At 41.5% G+C, this 13,332-nt stretch overlaps 1 protein-coding gene across 6 annotated transcripts in view; it reads left to right on the plus strand.

Annotated features, from left to right (window-relative positions):
* SORCS1 (sortilin related VPS10 domain containing receptor 1) overlaps positions 1 to 13,332 on the plus strand; it is a 362,307-nt gene that overhangs the window by 290,102 nt on the left and 58,873 nt on the right. For all 6 annotated transcript variants that reach the window (XM_053389262.1, XM_053389264.1, XM_053389265.1 and 3 more), the window contains exons 10-14: positions 1,179 to 1,325; positions 5,331 to 5,433; positions 6,122 to 6,198; positions 11,753 to 11,844; positions 12,668 to 12,775. In XM_053389262.1, coding sequence (XP_053245237.1) covers positions 1,179 to 1,325; positions 5,331 to 5,433; positions 6,122 to 6,198; positions 11,753 to 11,844; positions 12,668 to 12,775 — 527 coding nt within the window. The remainder of the gene's footprint in view (positions 1 to 1,178; positions 1,326 to 5,330; positions 5,434 to 6,121; positions 6,199 to 11,752; positions 11,845 to 12,667; positions 12,776 to 13,332) is intronic.

The raw sequence follows: 13,332 nt of genomic DNA on the forward strand, positions 1-13,332 counted from the left end.
TTTCTTTTCTTTCCATTTCATTAATTTGAAGTTTAGACCTAAGGGAGCTGCTTGACGACGTGACTACTTCCACAGGAAAAAAAATAAAAATGAGAGAGCAGGAACAACATGTGTTTGTGGCCAATGGCTTCACTGAATTGTTGAATAATGGAGCTGGAAGGGAACCTGCAGGTCATCTAACTCAACCTCCTCCACAGTGCAGAATCTGCAATGCAGGAGGCAACTACAGCACGCCCTTGGATGCTGTGGGTAGCCTTTTAAAGGAGGATCAGACTATGGAGGATAAGTCTATCAAAGGCTTGGTGGTGAAAAGTTCTGAGGCAATATGCTTCCATTGCTATGGAAGGAAAGGCTATCTGTGCCCTTTTCTGGGCTTCCAAGAAGCATCTGAATGGCAATCTCACAAAACAATATGGTGGTAGTCTGATCCAGAAAGGCAGGAACCTCCAGGAACCTCCATATTTGCTTTGGCTTCTTCTCCAGTAGCAACTGTAAGAGGGAGCTAATCACACCTACACCAACCAACTACTGTGTCTTATATGGTACAACCAAAAATTTCAGGTGACATAGCTAAGTTAAGGAAGTTCAAAGGAGACAAATTGCCCAGCTCCTTCCTCCTACAGCCACATGTGTGCTCTAAACAAGCTAAGGGAGCCTCCTGAAGGATGTGAGATGAGGTAAAAGGCTACTTGCAGGATGGGGAAGTTGTTTCATGAACTTCCGTAACATCACTTACCTCAGGACTCAAAGTGTTAAAACTTTGGACCGTTTCCACCTTTGCTGGCAACCCCCTGTACCCCATCCGGAAAGGAAGTTGCCCTCCAGAGAGGCACAAGGCGGTGCAGGAGTCAGAAGGAAATGGGAAACTTTCATTACTTGGGATTCATTAAGTTAACTTACCATCCTATCCAGACCATTATGTTCCCATCTTTGTTTCATGACTTTTTATTGCCAAAACCCTCCCTTACAGTGTCTGAACTTTGAATCCACAGTGGTGTTTTATGTTATTCCTTTTCTAGCCTGTGGTTTATAAGGCGGCCTTTGATGCATTTTTCACCCAAGAGTCTGCTGTATACTCAGGCTATACACCATACCCCAAAGCTGGATTTGACAGGTAACAATGCATGCACAATCTGTGTCAAATTTATCTGTTTTTCAGCCATGCCAATTTTTCCTAGGTAGCAGGGATAAAGGGAATGTTCTTGGCTAACAAGAAGATTGACAACCAAGTGAAAACTTTCATCACCTACAATAAAGGAAGAGACTGGCACTTACTACAGGCCCCAGACACAGATCTGAGAGGAAACTCGGTTCATTGCCTCCTGGTAAGTGAAGGTTTGTGGGGACAATGGGGTGGGGGTGGCTTTTTGTGACAACAGAATGACATGATCCATTAAAAATAAATGTATCTTCCTCCAGGGTTGCCTCTTCCCCAGTAGTACATACTATGTGAAAACTCCATTATGGAGGTTTCTAGCATCTCTGGAATGAGAATCAAGCTGTTATTGTATTTAAGGGGGGAGCATGTGCTTTACTGAACCTTTTCCCTGATTCATTCAGTTTTGGCAATACAGGATGGACTTCGTGCCAAGTCAGATGGCAAGAGGGAGTTCTTTGTAGGTGCAAATGGGAGACAAATTTGGATATTTGTATGCTTAGGTATCTTAGGGTGACCCTGGTGTGAATAATAGTACCAGGTAATGATATGGAAATCTACACAATAACTTGTGGTAAAATGTGTGACTTCTTGTCTCATAATCTGAGTCTCTCTAAAAAGGATATGTAGGACCTTTGCTTAAAATGGAAACAAATACAGTGGTACCTCAGGTTACAGACACTGCAGGCTACAGACGCTTCAAGTTACAGACTCCGTTAACCCAGATATATGTAGTACCTCGGGTTAAGAACTTTGCTTCAGGATAAGAACAGAAATCGTGCTGTGGCAGTGCGGTGGCAGCGGGAGGTCCCATTAGCTAAAGTGGTACCTCAGGTTAAGAACAGTTTCAGGTTAAGAACGGACCACCAGAGTGAATTAAGTACCATGAAGTTCATGAAAGTTCATGAAAGGCTGTATATTTCCCTTTTCTCCAGTCACATGCACCTCACTAACTCATTTCAGCAGACCAACCTAATTAACACCTCTTGGACTGTCCCAGTGCCCTGCTCCAAGAGTGAAGATGCACTATCAGAGCAATTCTGTATGGTGACGAGTTCAGACATTTACCCCTAACCTTGAGAAGGACAAGGAAACCCACCTGGACTCTTGCACTTTAAACAGCTCACAACAATCTGGGACCTGAGCAAGTGCCATAGCATTGCATATGTACTCTAGGCAGATGTTTGAAGTTATTGCATAAAGGGCAGAATGCCTAGCTCACTCTTGATTATACATGTAAAGATTAGGATCAGGAAAATGAAGCTGAATTCTGTAGAGATGTGTCAGCCTTGCAAGGCTTCTCTCCCCACATCTCCTTTTCGTTTCTCCTCAAGTTTCTTGGCTAGTCTGCGCTTCTTTGCTCCTCACCCGATCAGGATTTGTCTGCCATCTTGTGGTCCTCAAGGGTACTTAAGAAGGAGAGGGTAGAACTTTTCCTCCAACATATAGGGTCATCATATTGCGTGGAAGTCTGTCAAATGGCAGGTGTAAGAGATTCAGAGAAGACCGCGAAGATAGGGCAGAGAATTCCCATAGGCCTCAGAGAGGAGGAAGGGGAGTAAAACACGCCAGCAAAAGTTCAGCTTGTGCTGCGCCCATCAAAGCAAAGTAGGGGAGAGTTGTGTTAAACTTTCACCCTGTAAAATACAGCAGCCGTCTTAAACAGCCCAATATGAAAGTATTAAAAGGAGAGAGACTGAGGAGGCAGTTACTTCAACTGGGTTGCAGTGCTGAGTAAATTACTTCAAATTGCTCATGGTTTAAACATGCCAAGGAAGTGGTGGTGTGTATGAGTTTGGTTTTTAAAGATGTGTTTCCCAGCTTGCCCTTCAGAATAGATAACATTATCAAGGCACATAAGTCTTCATGCCTTTTGCAGATGCTCTTCAGTCCACCGAGTTTGCTGCTTTGTAACATCCCCAGTTGGATTGCTGCAATGTGTGACCCTTGCAAGGCTGTCAGTTACTGTTATGGTGTTTGGTATATTGTTCTTGTGTAGTGACAGGCCCATTTATTTGATTCTGCTCTGCTCTGCATGTTTGCTTCCCCCCCCTCTCTTTTGTGTTGCCTTTTGTGACATCAACAAGAGATCACACCCCACCTCCCAGTACTTGGTATCCTACTCACCTCTTGGCAGCACACGCCATATTGACTTCACCATAGTGAAAGCCTCTCTGAAGAGGCATAAATGCTGAAGAACGTGAAGAACACTTTTGTTCCCAGGGGTCTCACCTTGCATTGGGCAGGCGGGGGAATGAATCATCTGATACAAAGCTTGTTGGCATTTAGTGGTAATCTGCTTCCCAGTGGCTTTTGCGGTTATTTATTAACTGAGTAAATAACAGGTTGGGAAGTAACCTTGGTAGGCCTTTTGCATGTGTAGCCACTGAGATTGTTTTGATCTTTGAGGGATTATGCTAGCCTCTGGAGAACATTACAACCCCGGGCATTAGGAATGAGGAGGATATGCCCTTGTTTTTATTATTTGCATTCACTGTTCTTCTCTTCCTGCCACCTGCTGCCAGCAACCACATTGGAGAGATGCTACAGATTTTGTTTAGTAATGATAGAACTTTGCTGTGTGTTGGGAGAAAGATAGCTGTTCCCTCTCTGTAAAATAATAATAATAATAATAATAATAATAATAATAATAATAATAATAATAGCATCACTGGAAGCAGGAAGGTACCCCTGTGTTTGCTCTCTGAATCTAATGTCATAAGTATATTTAAAAACAAACAAACAAGAACTAAGAGGAGACCTGCTATTAGGCAGACGGTAGGCCAGCCACTTAGGTTGCAGATGCAGGGGACAGTAGCACCAGTGCCGTGCTGGTGACAATAATTATACTGGGCTGGCTACTTTACCTGGCTGCCTTCTCCCACTGTGTCACAGACCATGCCATTAAGAAAGGTCTCTGACTGAGCAAGCAGGCAGGGAGGCAAACAGCTCAGGCCAAACAGTTAATCAGACACCGTTCATCCATTACTCTGCTTATATCCATTTGTTTAAGCAGGCAACAAGCAGGTGCCAGGTGGCTTGGTGAATCAACAGGGACAGATGTTATAGAATCATGGAATTGTAGAGTTGGAAGGGACCCCGAGGATCATCCCTGCAATGCAGGAATAAGCAGCTGTCCCATACAGGCATCAAGCCCGAAACCTTGGTGTTAACTGGACCATGCTCTAACCAACTGAGCTATCCAGCCTGTTGGAGGGCAAATCTCTGTGTGGGGTGCCCTTCACCCCCTGTGGTAGCCTGTCACCCCCAGGTGTGTTGGAGTACCTGGTCTGGTCAGCTTCCATATGTAGAATGGAATACTAGGTGAATGGGCATCACCTTGACTTCTGCTTCGGTTTTAGGCTGGCAGTGGTATATTGTTTGATAGGGCAAATACCCCTTTCTGTTCTAAACTTAAAATTTTAAAACAACAGCTAACACTCATGAGGTGAAAAGGATTTTTGCTGTTGATTTCAGTGCAGTGAGAACGTTGCTTCAACACCAGCTAAAGGTCACATGGGAATGGCAGCAGGTGGATGTGGAGACATGCCTAATGGTTGCTGTGCATGGATTTCTTAGGCACACAGAGCCTTCACACACACACACACACACACACACACACACACACCTGTGTGTTCCTTTAAGGTGTTCAGGTAGGACATTGCCACAACATTTTCCATCTTTGGCAAACAGCTGAATGACACAGTCACTGCTTTTAGCAGCTGTTGAATATGTGGAGCATCCTTAACCCTATAACATGGTACATACAAGTGATTTAAGAACAATGGCTATTGTGGTACCTTAAAGACTTACTTGTGAGCTGGATTCCATTTCATCAGATTCATGGGGTGTGATCCTCAGTTGTCAGACACACAAACACACAAACACAATGGTGTAAATGGGGGAAATGTAAAGTCTGCAGTTAAATAAGAGTGGAAATTTTTTAAAAGTACAGTTTGTGACAATTCAATTATAGCCTAAATGTATGCAAAATTATTTTTCACAGTGGCAGTTATTGGTCATCTTACCATTTAGATCCAAATGAATAAAATTGAACTTTTTAATAAATTGCAGTTTGGCAACTTCAAATTGGAGATTTCCTCTGAAGTTCCTTTGGAAAGTCTACCCTATGCTCTCTACTACTTACATGCATTTTCTCTCTTTCCCCCCCAAGCCCTATTGTTCCCTTCACCTACACCTGAAGGTTTCAGAAAATCCATACACTTCAGGCAACATTGCCAGTCGAGATACTGCTCCAGGCATCATTGTGGCTTCTGGTAGGAAATGTTACAGTTCTATGTATAGATGTTTACATCACTTTTTAGACTGAGAGTTGAACTCTTCAAACTGCAGTTAATGTGGAATCGTGGTCACAAGGCTTGTAATCTCACCTCTGACACTAGAGGGCCTGAGCATGTCCATGGGTAGGCAAACTAAGGCCTGGGGGCCAGATCCGGCCAAATCGCCTTCTAAGTCCAGCCCACGGATGGTCCAGGAATCAGTGTGTTTTTACATGAGTAGAATGTGTCCTTTTATTTAAAATGCATCTCTGGTTTTTTTGTGGGGCATAGGAATTCGTTCACCTCCCCCCCCCCAAATAGTCCGGCCTCCCACAAGGTCTGAGGGACAGTGGACTGGCCCGCTGCTAAAAAAGTTTGCTGACCCCTGTCATAGTCTCTTGCTTTCTAGTTCCTCACCATCATCATAGAATCATAGTACTGGAGGGTCATTTAGTCCAAACCCTACAGTTCAGGAATTGAACGTCATGAAAACAGTACTGATTTATCTTACAGGTTTGTTGCCATCACATAGTGCACTTTAAACATAATGTTTGAAAGCTCTGTATAAACGCTTATCACCAGGATTCATTTACGGTACTAAATTGGCCATGTGGTGTGGTTTTCAAACCAAAAATACACAGTCTTAAGTTGTTAACTTCAGATAATTGTGGGGTTTCTTTTACAGGTAATATTGGAAATGAGTTGTCGGACAATGATATCAGCATGTTTGTTTCATCTGATGCTGGAAACACGTGGAGACAAGTGAGTAGCAAATGAAAAGAATTGCCAGTGGAGGCCAGGTAATGTAAACTACTTGCAAAAAGTAGCTGTGCCGTGGTAGGGAATCTGTAGCTCAGAGTTGCATGTGCCGCTCCTCCCCACCCCAGTCTAATTTCACATTGCCCTCTAGATGTTGCAGGCCCACTCCTGCTCTTTGAATCGCTACTCTGGGAATTATTTCTTGTTCTACATCATGTGTATATATGGGTGTGTTTTTTTTTGGGGGGGGAGATGTGTTTGAGTAGAAGTGGCTGCTACTCAGTGATGCAAGTTGGGATGAGGGGACCCCTGCATTGAGTTGTAGAGTGAGGGGAGCTAGGCAAGTCTGTTGCACAAGGGCTGATGAGCATCACTGGTTCTGGTGGTGCCTCAGCCAAAAGTCACAAACAGCCAAATTTAGGTTAAATACAGAAGTTATCCCTGAATATGATTCAGAAAATTCTCACAGCCTGAGACACAGCCTTTGTGAACTCACTGTGCAAGTTGACTCAGTCTGTAGGAGTTACTCTTCAGTGCTCATTCAGTATTCATCTGATATCTGTATTCTCATGATATTTTCCTTAAGAGTCTTTCAACACAAGTCATTACATTTATATCCTCAAGATTTATGCGTTATGGAATTTTCTTTTTTAAAAAATATGAAGTCGTAAGAACTAGAAATGTACTTTGTTTCTTCAAATGAAAGCTCAGTGTAGGAGTCTCAAGATGCAGAAATCTTGCCCAGTAGCAAATTCTCCACTTGCACAATGACTGAGTGGAACCTAAAAATATGCTCACCCCCAACAAAGGTCATTGAATTGAAGCCACTGCTACAAAATTGGAAGAAATGCAATCCATCACCAGATCAGTTCACATATTCCAGGACCCATGGGGAAGGTGAGATCCAAGTTCAGGGGATCATGCTCCCATTACTGAAGGAGCAGAATCATAATGAAACAACACATTGGTTAGAGGTGGAAAAATAAATATAAAGTATGATGTAAATTCAGTTAAAGATTATCTTGTGACCAAAAAGGGAAATTGTTTCAAAAATAATATGAGTCTTCCTTTTGCCTAAATCAGGCATAGGCATAATCCCTGATCACTGGTCCTGTTAGCTAAGGATGGTGGGAGTTGTAGTCCCAAAACATCTGGAGGACCAAGTTTGCCTATGCCTGGTCTAAATGGATGCTTCTTGTAACAACTGCTGCTTGCCATGCTGTTTGGGCCTTTTGGGTACCACAGAAATTGACTAACCTGGAGGATATTAATTTTCTTCAGCTGCTATAAGAGTCAGCCCCACAACCACAGAATGTTTAGCTGGTTTATGTCCTTGATGATGCACCTTACAAGTAACATTTAGCAAGTAAACTTAAGGCATTCTGTAGCTAAAAAACATCAACCGTATTAGGAGTAAGACTTCTGTATTTACAGAACACCTGTGTGCTACTCTTTTAAAGGCAATTTATTAGGGCTTTTATGAGTTTTCAGAGTGCTTGTGTAGATGGCCACTCTTGCACAAATCCTCATGAGCACCGTCAGGCAGCAGAGCAGATACTTCTTGAGCACCTTGGATGGCTTTGGATTCATTTGCTTGGAATATGTGAAAAAAAATCTCAATTTTTTTGGGGGGTGGGGAAAATTCAGGGCTTGTACATTGAATTGAACAATCTTCCTCTCCAGATTTCATGGCAAGACCTGTGGCTCAAAACTCAAAACTTTTCACAAAGCCAAACCAGAGCCACAACCTAGGGCTTCCTGCCCTTAGGAGCCAACCCCTAGGGCCGAGGTCTTTCGCCCCCCCCCCAAATAAAATATTTGAGTGCGGCGGGCCCCAACAAGGTTGATGGGCACACTTTGTGATTGATTATGCAGGGCAGGGCTTACCTGCTCCCCATGTTTTATTCAAGTGCCTTCATCTGATACAATTCTAGATGCTGTTGTTATCAACATTATAGCCAGTCCTTTTATAACACTACCATAATCTTTTATATCCCCTTTATAACATTACCACATTCTTAACAACCAAGCTACAGCAGGAACTAAGACGTCTAGGTGCTTAAATAAATACTTGCCTCTATTCTATTTTAATTCATTGCCTTTCTGGTTCTCTTGTTGATCCTTGCTCCTGCTCTTATTATTTTATGAGAACAGGAAAGTGTCATTCATTATTTACATTCCCTTACTCGCGGTAAAATATTCTTATTAACTTATAATGCAAGTCATACTAACTCTATTCCTTGGTTATCAGAGCCTTCAGAAAATATTGCAGATTCCACCACCATCACAAGATAATCAGTGAATTCAAGGCAAATAGAAACCTCTCCTAAAATCCAACAGAAGTATTAATTAGAAAGTAAATTTGACAGTGCAAGCCTATGCATGCCTACTCAGAAGTAAATCCTGTTGATTTCAATAGGCCTTACTCATAGTCTAAGGCTTTGCAATCCCAAGCACCTTTTAGAAAAGGTCTTATTTGAATTCAGTAGTACTTGTTTTTTGTTAAAATACAAAGCTGATATAGCTTAATAGCTATCTAATGCAGTCTTATCCAACCTAATGCTCTCCAGTTGTTTTGACCCACAACAGCCATCAGCCCCAGCCAACATGGGCAGGGATGATGGACTAGATAAACTAACAGTAAGGCAGTTTCCCCCCCCTGTTTTTTCTTATGCTACATTTAAATACCCCTAAATATCAGCCCCAATAAGCAGCACACATTTGGGGATTATTTTTTCCCCAGATTTCATGAATACCCCAGCGGAAAGCTGTCCACAATTGCAAATACAGTGGTACATCGTGTTACAAATGCTTTGTGTTACAAATGCTTCAGGTTACAGACTCCGCTATCCCGGAAGTAGTACCTCGGGTTAAGAACTTTACCTCAGGATGAGAACAAAAATCGCACGGCGGCAGTGGGAGGCCCCATTAGCTAAAGTGGTACCTCAGGTTAAGAACAGTTTCAGGTTAAGAACGGACCTCCAGAACGAAGTAAGTTCTTAAACAGAGGTACCACTGAGGCCTTCAGGAGCCCTAGAATTGTGGCCTAAACACTGGAATTGCATACATTCTGGGAATGGATACAAGGGTTTATGGGTTCATCTTGAATTTCACAGAGAATGTCCAATCTTTTCTTAAATGCTGGGTGCAACAATGTTTCAGTCACTGGGCAGCTAGAGGCTGTGGCCTTGAGAATCTGAATTCGGTCTTGCCAGATCAACCCCTGTCTTCTCTAGATGGTCCATCAGACAGATCAGAGACAGTGAGAATGGCAAATGGAGCACCTTTCTTGTCCTGAAACCATTAGTTTCACAGAGGTTCTTGGTACTATAATCCATGCAAGGTTTAAAATCCAAGAACACAGTACTTAGGCGTAATGTGCAATGTAGTGGTTTATTGTTCTGCACATCTGTGAGCCTATTTAGGATATGTCTCTCTCCATAATATCCAGCACCTCCACTGATCAAGAGATAAGGGGGATGCATTCAGATGCAGTCTCCAATCATTAGCATCACTGAGTGGAAAGTGAGAATAGCAGTTGCCATTTTGAAGGGCTATGGCACTCTGCTGACTTGACAAGTTACGCAGGTAACGAATTAAAGCTGAAGCAGCATTTAACAAACCCTCTGGCAGGAACCCCATCCCCATCCTATCACGCCTTTTGTTACCTATTTTTGATATGAACAAGAGAATAAAAATAGCATGCTAAAAATAACTCTGGCATTGATCCAGAAAGAGAGAGGAATACAAAAGAAGAGCCTTGCTAAATAAGACTAAAGACTTTAGTATTCTGTTCACATTGTGGCCATCAAGAAGCCTGAACTCAGGAGTAATCCCCTGATCATGAGGCAAGCAAACCACATCAAAGCCTGTTTTGCTGGACTCATCCCCCAACCCACCCCAATAGTGCCACCTACCACTAGTAGAATCCAGGTTGCTTGGTACTTTTTATATTGTGAAATATAAATTTCACATAAATTACAATAGGATGAAATTCAATAGGATGTGTGAATTTCAGCTTTAAAATACCTGCTTATCAGTTACCATTCATAGGAACAACCTTCTGTTCATCTCTCACACAACTAGAAATTGCGATTTCCAAACAAGTTCTTCCTCTCTCCACTCTTTGTTTCCCTGCCTGAGTACCAACATGTAATGAGCTTTGGCAATCAGGTAATGAGATGGACAACAATGCATGGTTGTTGCACATCAGTAAATATGTTTTTAGTAAGTAGTTGGCGTTTAATTAAAGTGCAATAACTACCCTCGTAAAGTGGAGTCAAGTACATACTTAAGTGGAATTAACAAAGCAAAGAGTAAGTGCTGAACTGACAATAACTTAGCCTTCTAAACATATAATGTTGAGGGTCATTGCTAGCATGCTGAATTCCAAATGCATTTATGGTTGCTGATTTAAAACATATACGACATATAGATATATATATTTATTGGGGGCGGGGAGAGTTAATTCCTGATAACCAAAGTGGTGTCTCTAGTGAACAAGACCCTCTAGTGGGTCGAAGAGGAATGGACTCGATTCCTTATCTTTTGGGTAAATCACCTTGAGCCTTTATTTTTGGAGAAAGGGAATACAAATAATGATAATACAGTGGTACCTCGGGTTACGAACTTAATTCGTTCCGGGGGTCCTTTCTTAACCAGAAACCACTTTTGCTAATGGCGCCTCCCGCTGGCACCACACCGCTGGCAGACGATTTCCGTTCTCATCCTAGGGCAAAGTTTGCAACCCGAAGTACTACTTCCGGGTTAGTGGAGTTTGTAACCCGAAGTGTTTGTAACCCGAGGTACCACTGTATCAGCATCAAAAAGGAAATCATTCTTGCCCACAGTGCATGTTATTCTGAGTCCATATTTCTTGTTGCAAACAGCACATGCTTAAGGGCCCCATTTGTACTATACATTTAGAACTATCATACTATTTTAAACAGTCATGGCTCCCCCCCAAAAAAATCTTGGGAGCTGTAGTTTGTTAAGAGTGCTGATTTTTTAGGAGACCCCTTCCCCCCTCACAGTGACAATTATTAAGAGTGGTTTAACAATCAGTCACTCTTCCCTGGAAATTTTGGTGAACATGTCTGTGATTTAGACCCCCTCAGAACGTGGTGGTTGGTGTCATCTCTGTGGTTGCTTCCAATGACATTTCAAAACCTCAGTCCATGTATTTACATAGCACACAAGCAAAGCACTTCCCAAGAAGTGCTATTTGCATGCAAAGCAGAACAATGGGGGTGGGGGCAAAGATGGGGAACTAGCTTGAAGCAATGGATTGTTACCAGTGATGATTACAACTGCATCCAAGTATATATGAAGAGGGGCTTGGATTACAGCAAAATCCTGCAAAACTCTTCTAAGCTCAGCATTTGTGTATTTGATATATTGAATCCTAGCAGAATCACAGAGTAGACCAAGGCCATTAGGAAGTCTTTTACTGATATGATTGCAAAACTGTGACCTATGTATTTCAGTGTTGCCTAGAAAGCATGCATTCCCAGACTAAGGCAAGTTAAACTTAGTCCTTTTTAATGTATTTCTCCAGATCTTTGAAGAAGAACACAGCGTTCTTTATCTGGATCAAGGTGGGGTTTTGGTTGCCATGAAACATACGTCGCTGCCTATAAGACATCTCTGGTAATTACTGTAACTTCTCTGATCTCATTAGTCATGAAGTCCTTCATTATATATTACACGCCATTGGCAATCGGGCCGTGACTAAATATTTTAACTAAGTGTCAAGATATGCCAATTAAGAAACTGACATGCTTTCTCTCTTGATCGCACTAAAGCTATTATTACAGTTTCACACACAAGATGTGCAACAGAGTATACCCTTTAATGGTCCTATTGTCATTTGGGTTAATATTAAGGAGCTGAACTTCTTCACTTCCCCTGAGGTTTGGGAGCCTGGAATCAAAAACATTATTAGTAATCACAAACCCTTCCATCTTCTAATCTGACAAAGTTCCATATATTCTTTTTATATACATAATAAATCTACTGTTTAAGAATCCTGCAGGATATATGGATAATTGTAACCGCCCCCTACAGTGTTTTGCATTTAGCAACACTGAATTTGATCCATCTACCATTTTACTTCACATTCTTCTAATGCCATGAGATTATTTTGAAGACTCACACTCAGGCCATACTGCTTCACATGGCATTCAGTATATGACGTAAAATCAATGCCAGTCCCATGGGAAATCCTATGTTCGTCTTTCTCCACTGTCAGTGCTTTGATATTTAAGACACTTACATGGCCAGGAACCATATTTTGTGGAGCTTTGCAGTTCCTAAAATCTGTTTGCGATAAGCTGTCTTGTATAATGTAGCTCAAGTTCTTGAATCTGAGTCATTTTTGCCATGTACAGCAAATAGGTGGTTCCTTTTCTTTACATCTTCTTAAACAGTGTTTCCCCCCAAAAAAGTTGTTTTCCATTTGTGTTTTCATTAGGTTAAGTTTTGATGAAGGAAGGTCCTGGAGCAAATACAGCTTCACATCCATCCCACTTTTTGTTGATGGCGTTTTGGGAGAACCTGGAGAAGAGACTTTGATAATGACGTAAGCAGATAATCCATAGTGAATATATATAAAAGCTAATAATCAGATGAGATATCATTTCTAACCTTTGAAGGCAAGGGAAAGACTCTTCACTGCTACATTTAAAATGATCCCAAGAATGTAGTACATTTTTGTTAATTATATCGTAAGTTATGTCACATTTCTTACATTTCATAAAAATACACAAAAAAGTTTGGTAGTACTTTGGGCATTTTACTTACATTATGATTAATTAGTTTAACTGAAGGCAGATACTGAACCAATTGTAAAACATGCAGTTGGTAGACAAACTTAGTTGGAAGCGCTTCACTTGCTTTATTTCAAAATAATTTGCTTCTAAGTATATCTTTAATATTGCTGTTTGAATTGCCACTTGCCTCATGAGTCATGTGCATTCAATCCACTAACAGCTGTTTCATATGTCATGCATCAATCAGTGATGAGTACTGAAGAAAATATTTTGAATAAATCCCTATTGCATTTTTAATTTGCAATTTTTCTTTTCTATTATAAATTTATAACACATGACGAAAAACCCAACACACTATTTTGACACC

The sequence above is a fragment of the Podarcis raffonei genome, chromosome 5 (genome assembly GCF_027172205.1).
Source record: "Podarcis raffonei isolate rPodRaf1 chromosome 5, rPodRaf1.pri, whole genome shotgun sequence".
NCBI classification, from domain to species: domain Eukaryota; kingdom Metazoa; phylum Chordata; class Lepidosauria; order Squamata; family Lacertidae; genus Podarcis; species Podarcis raffonei.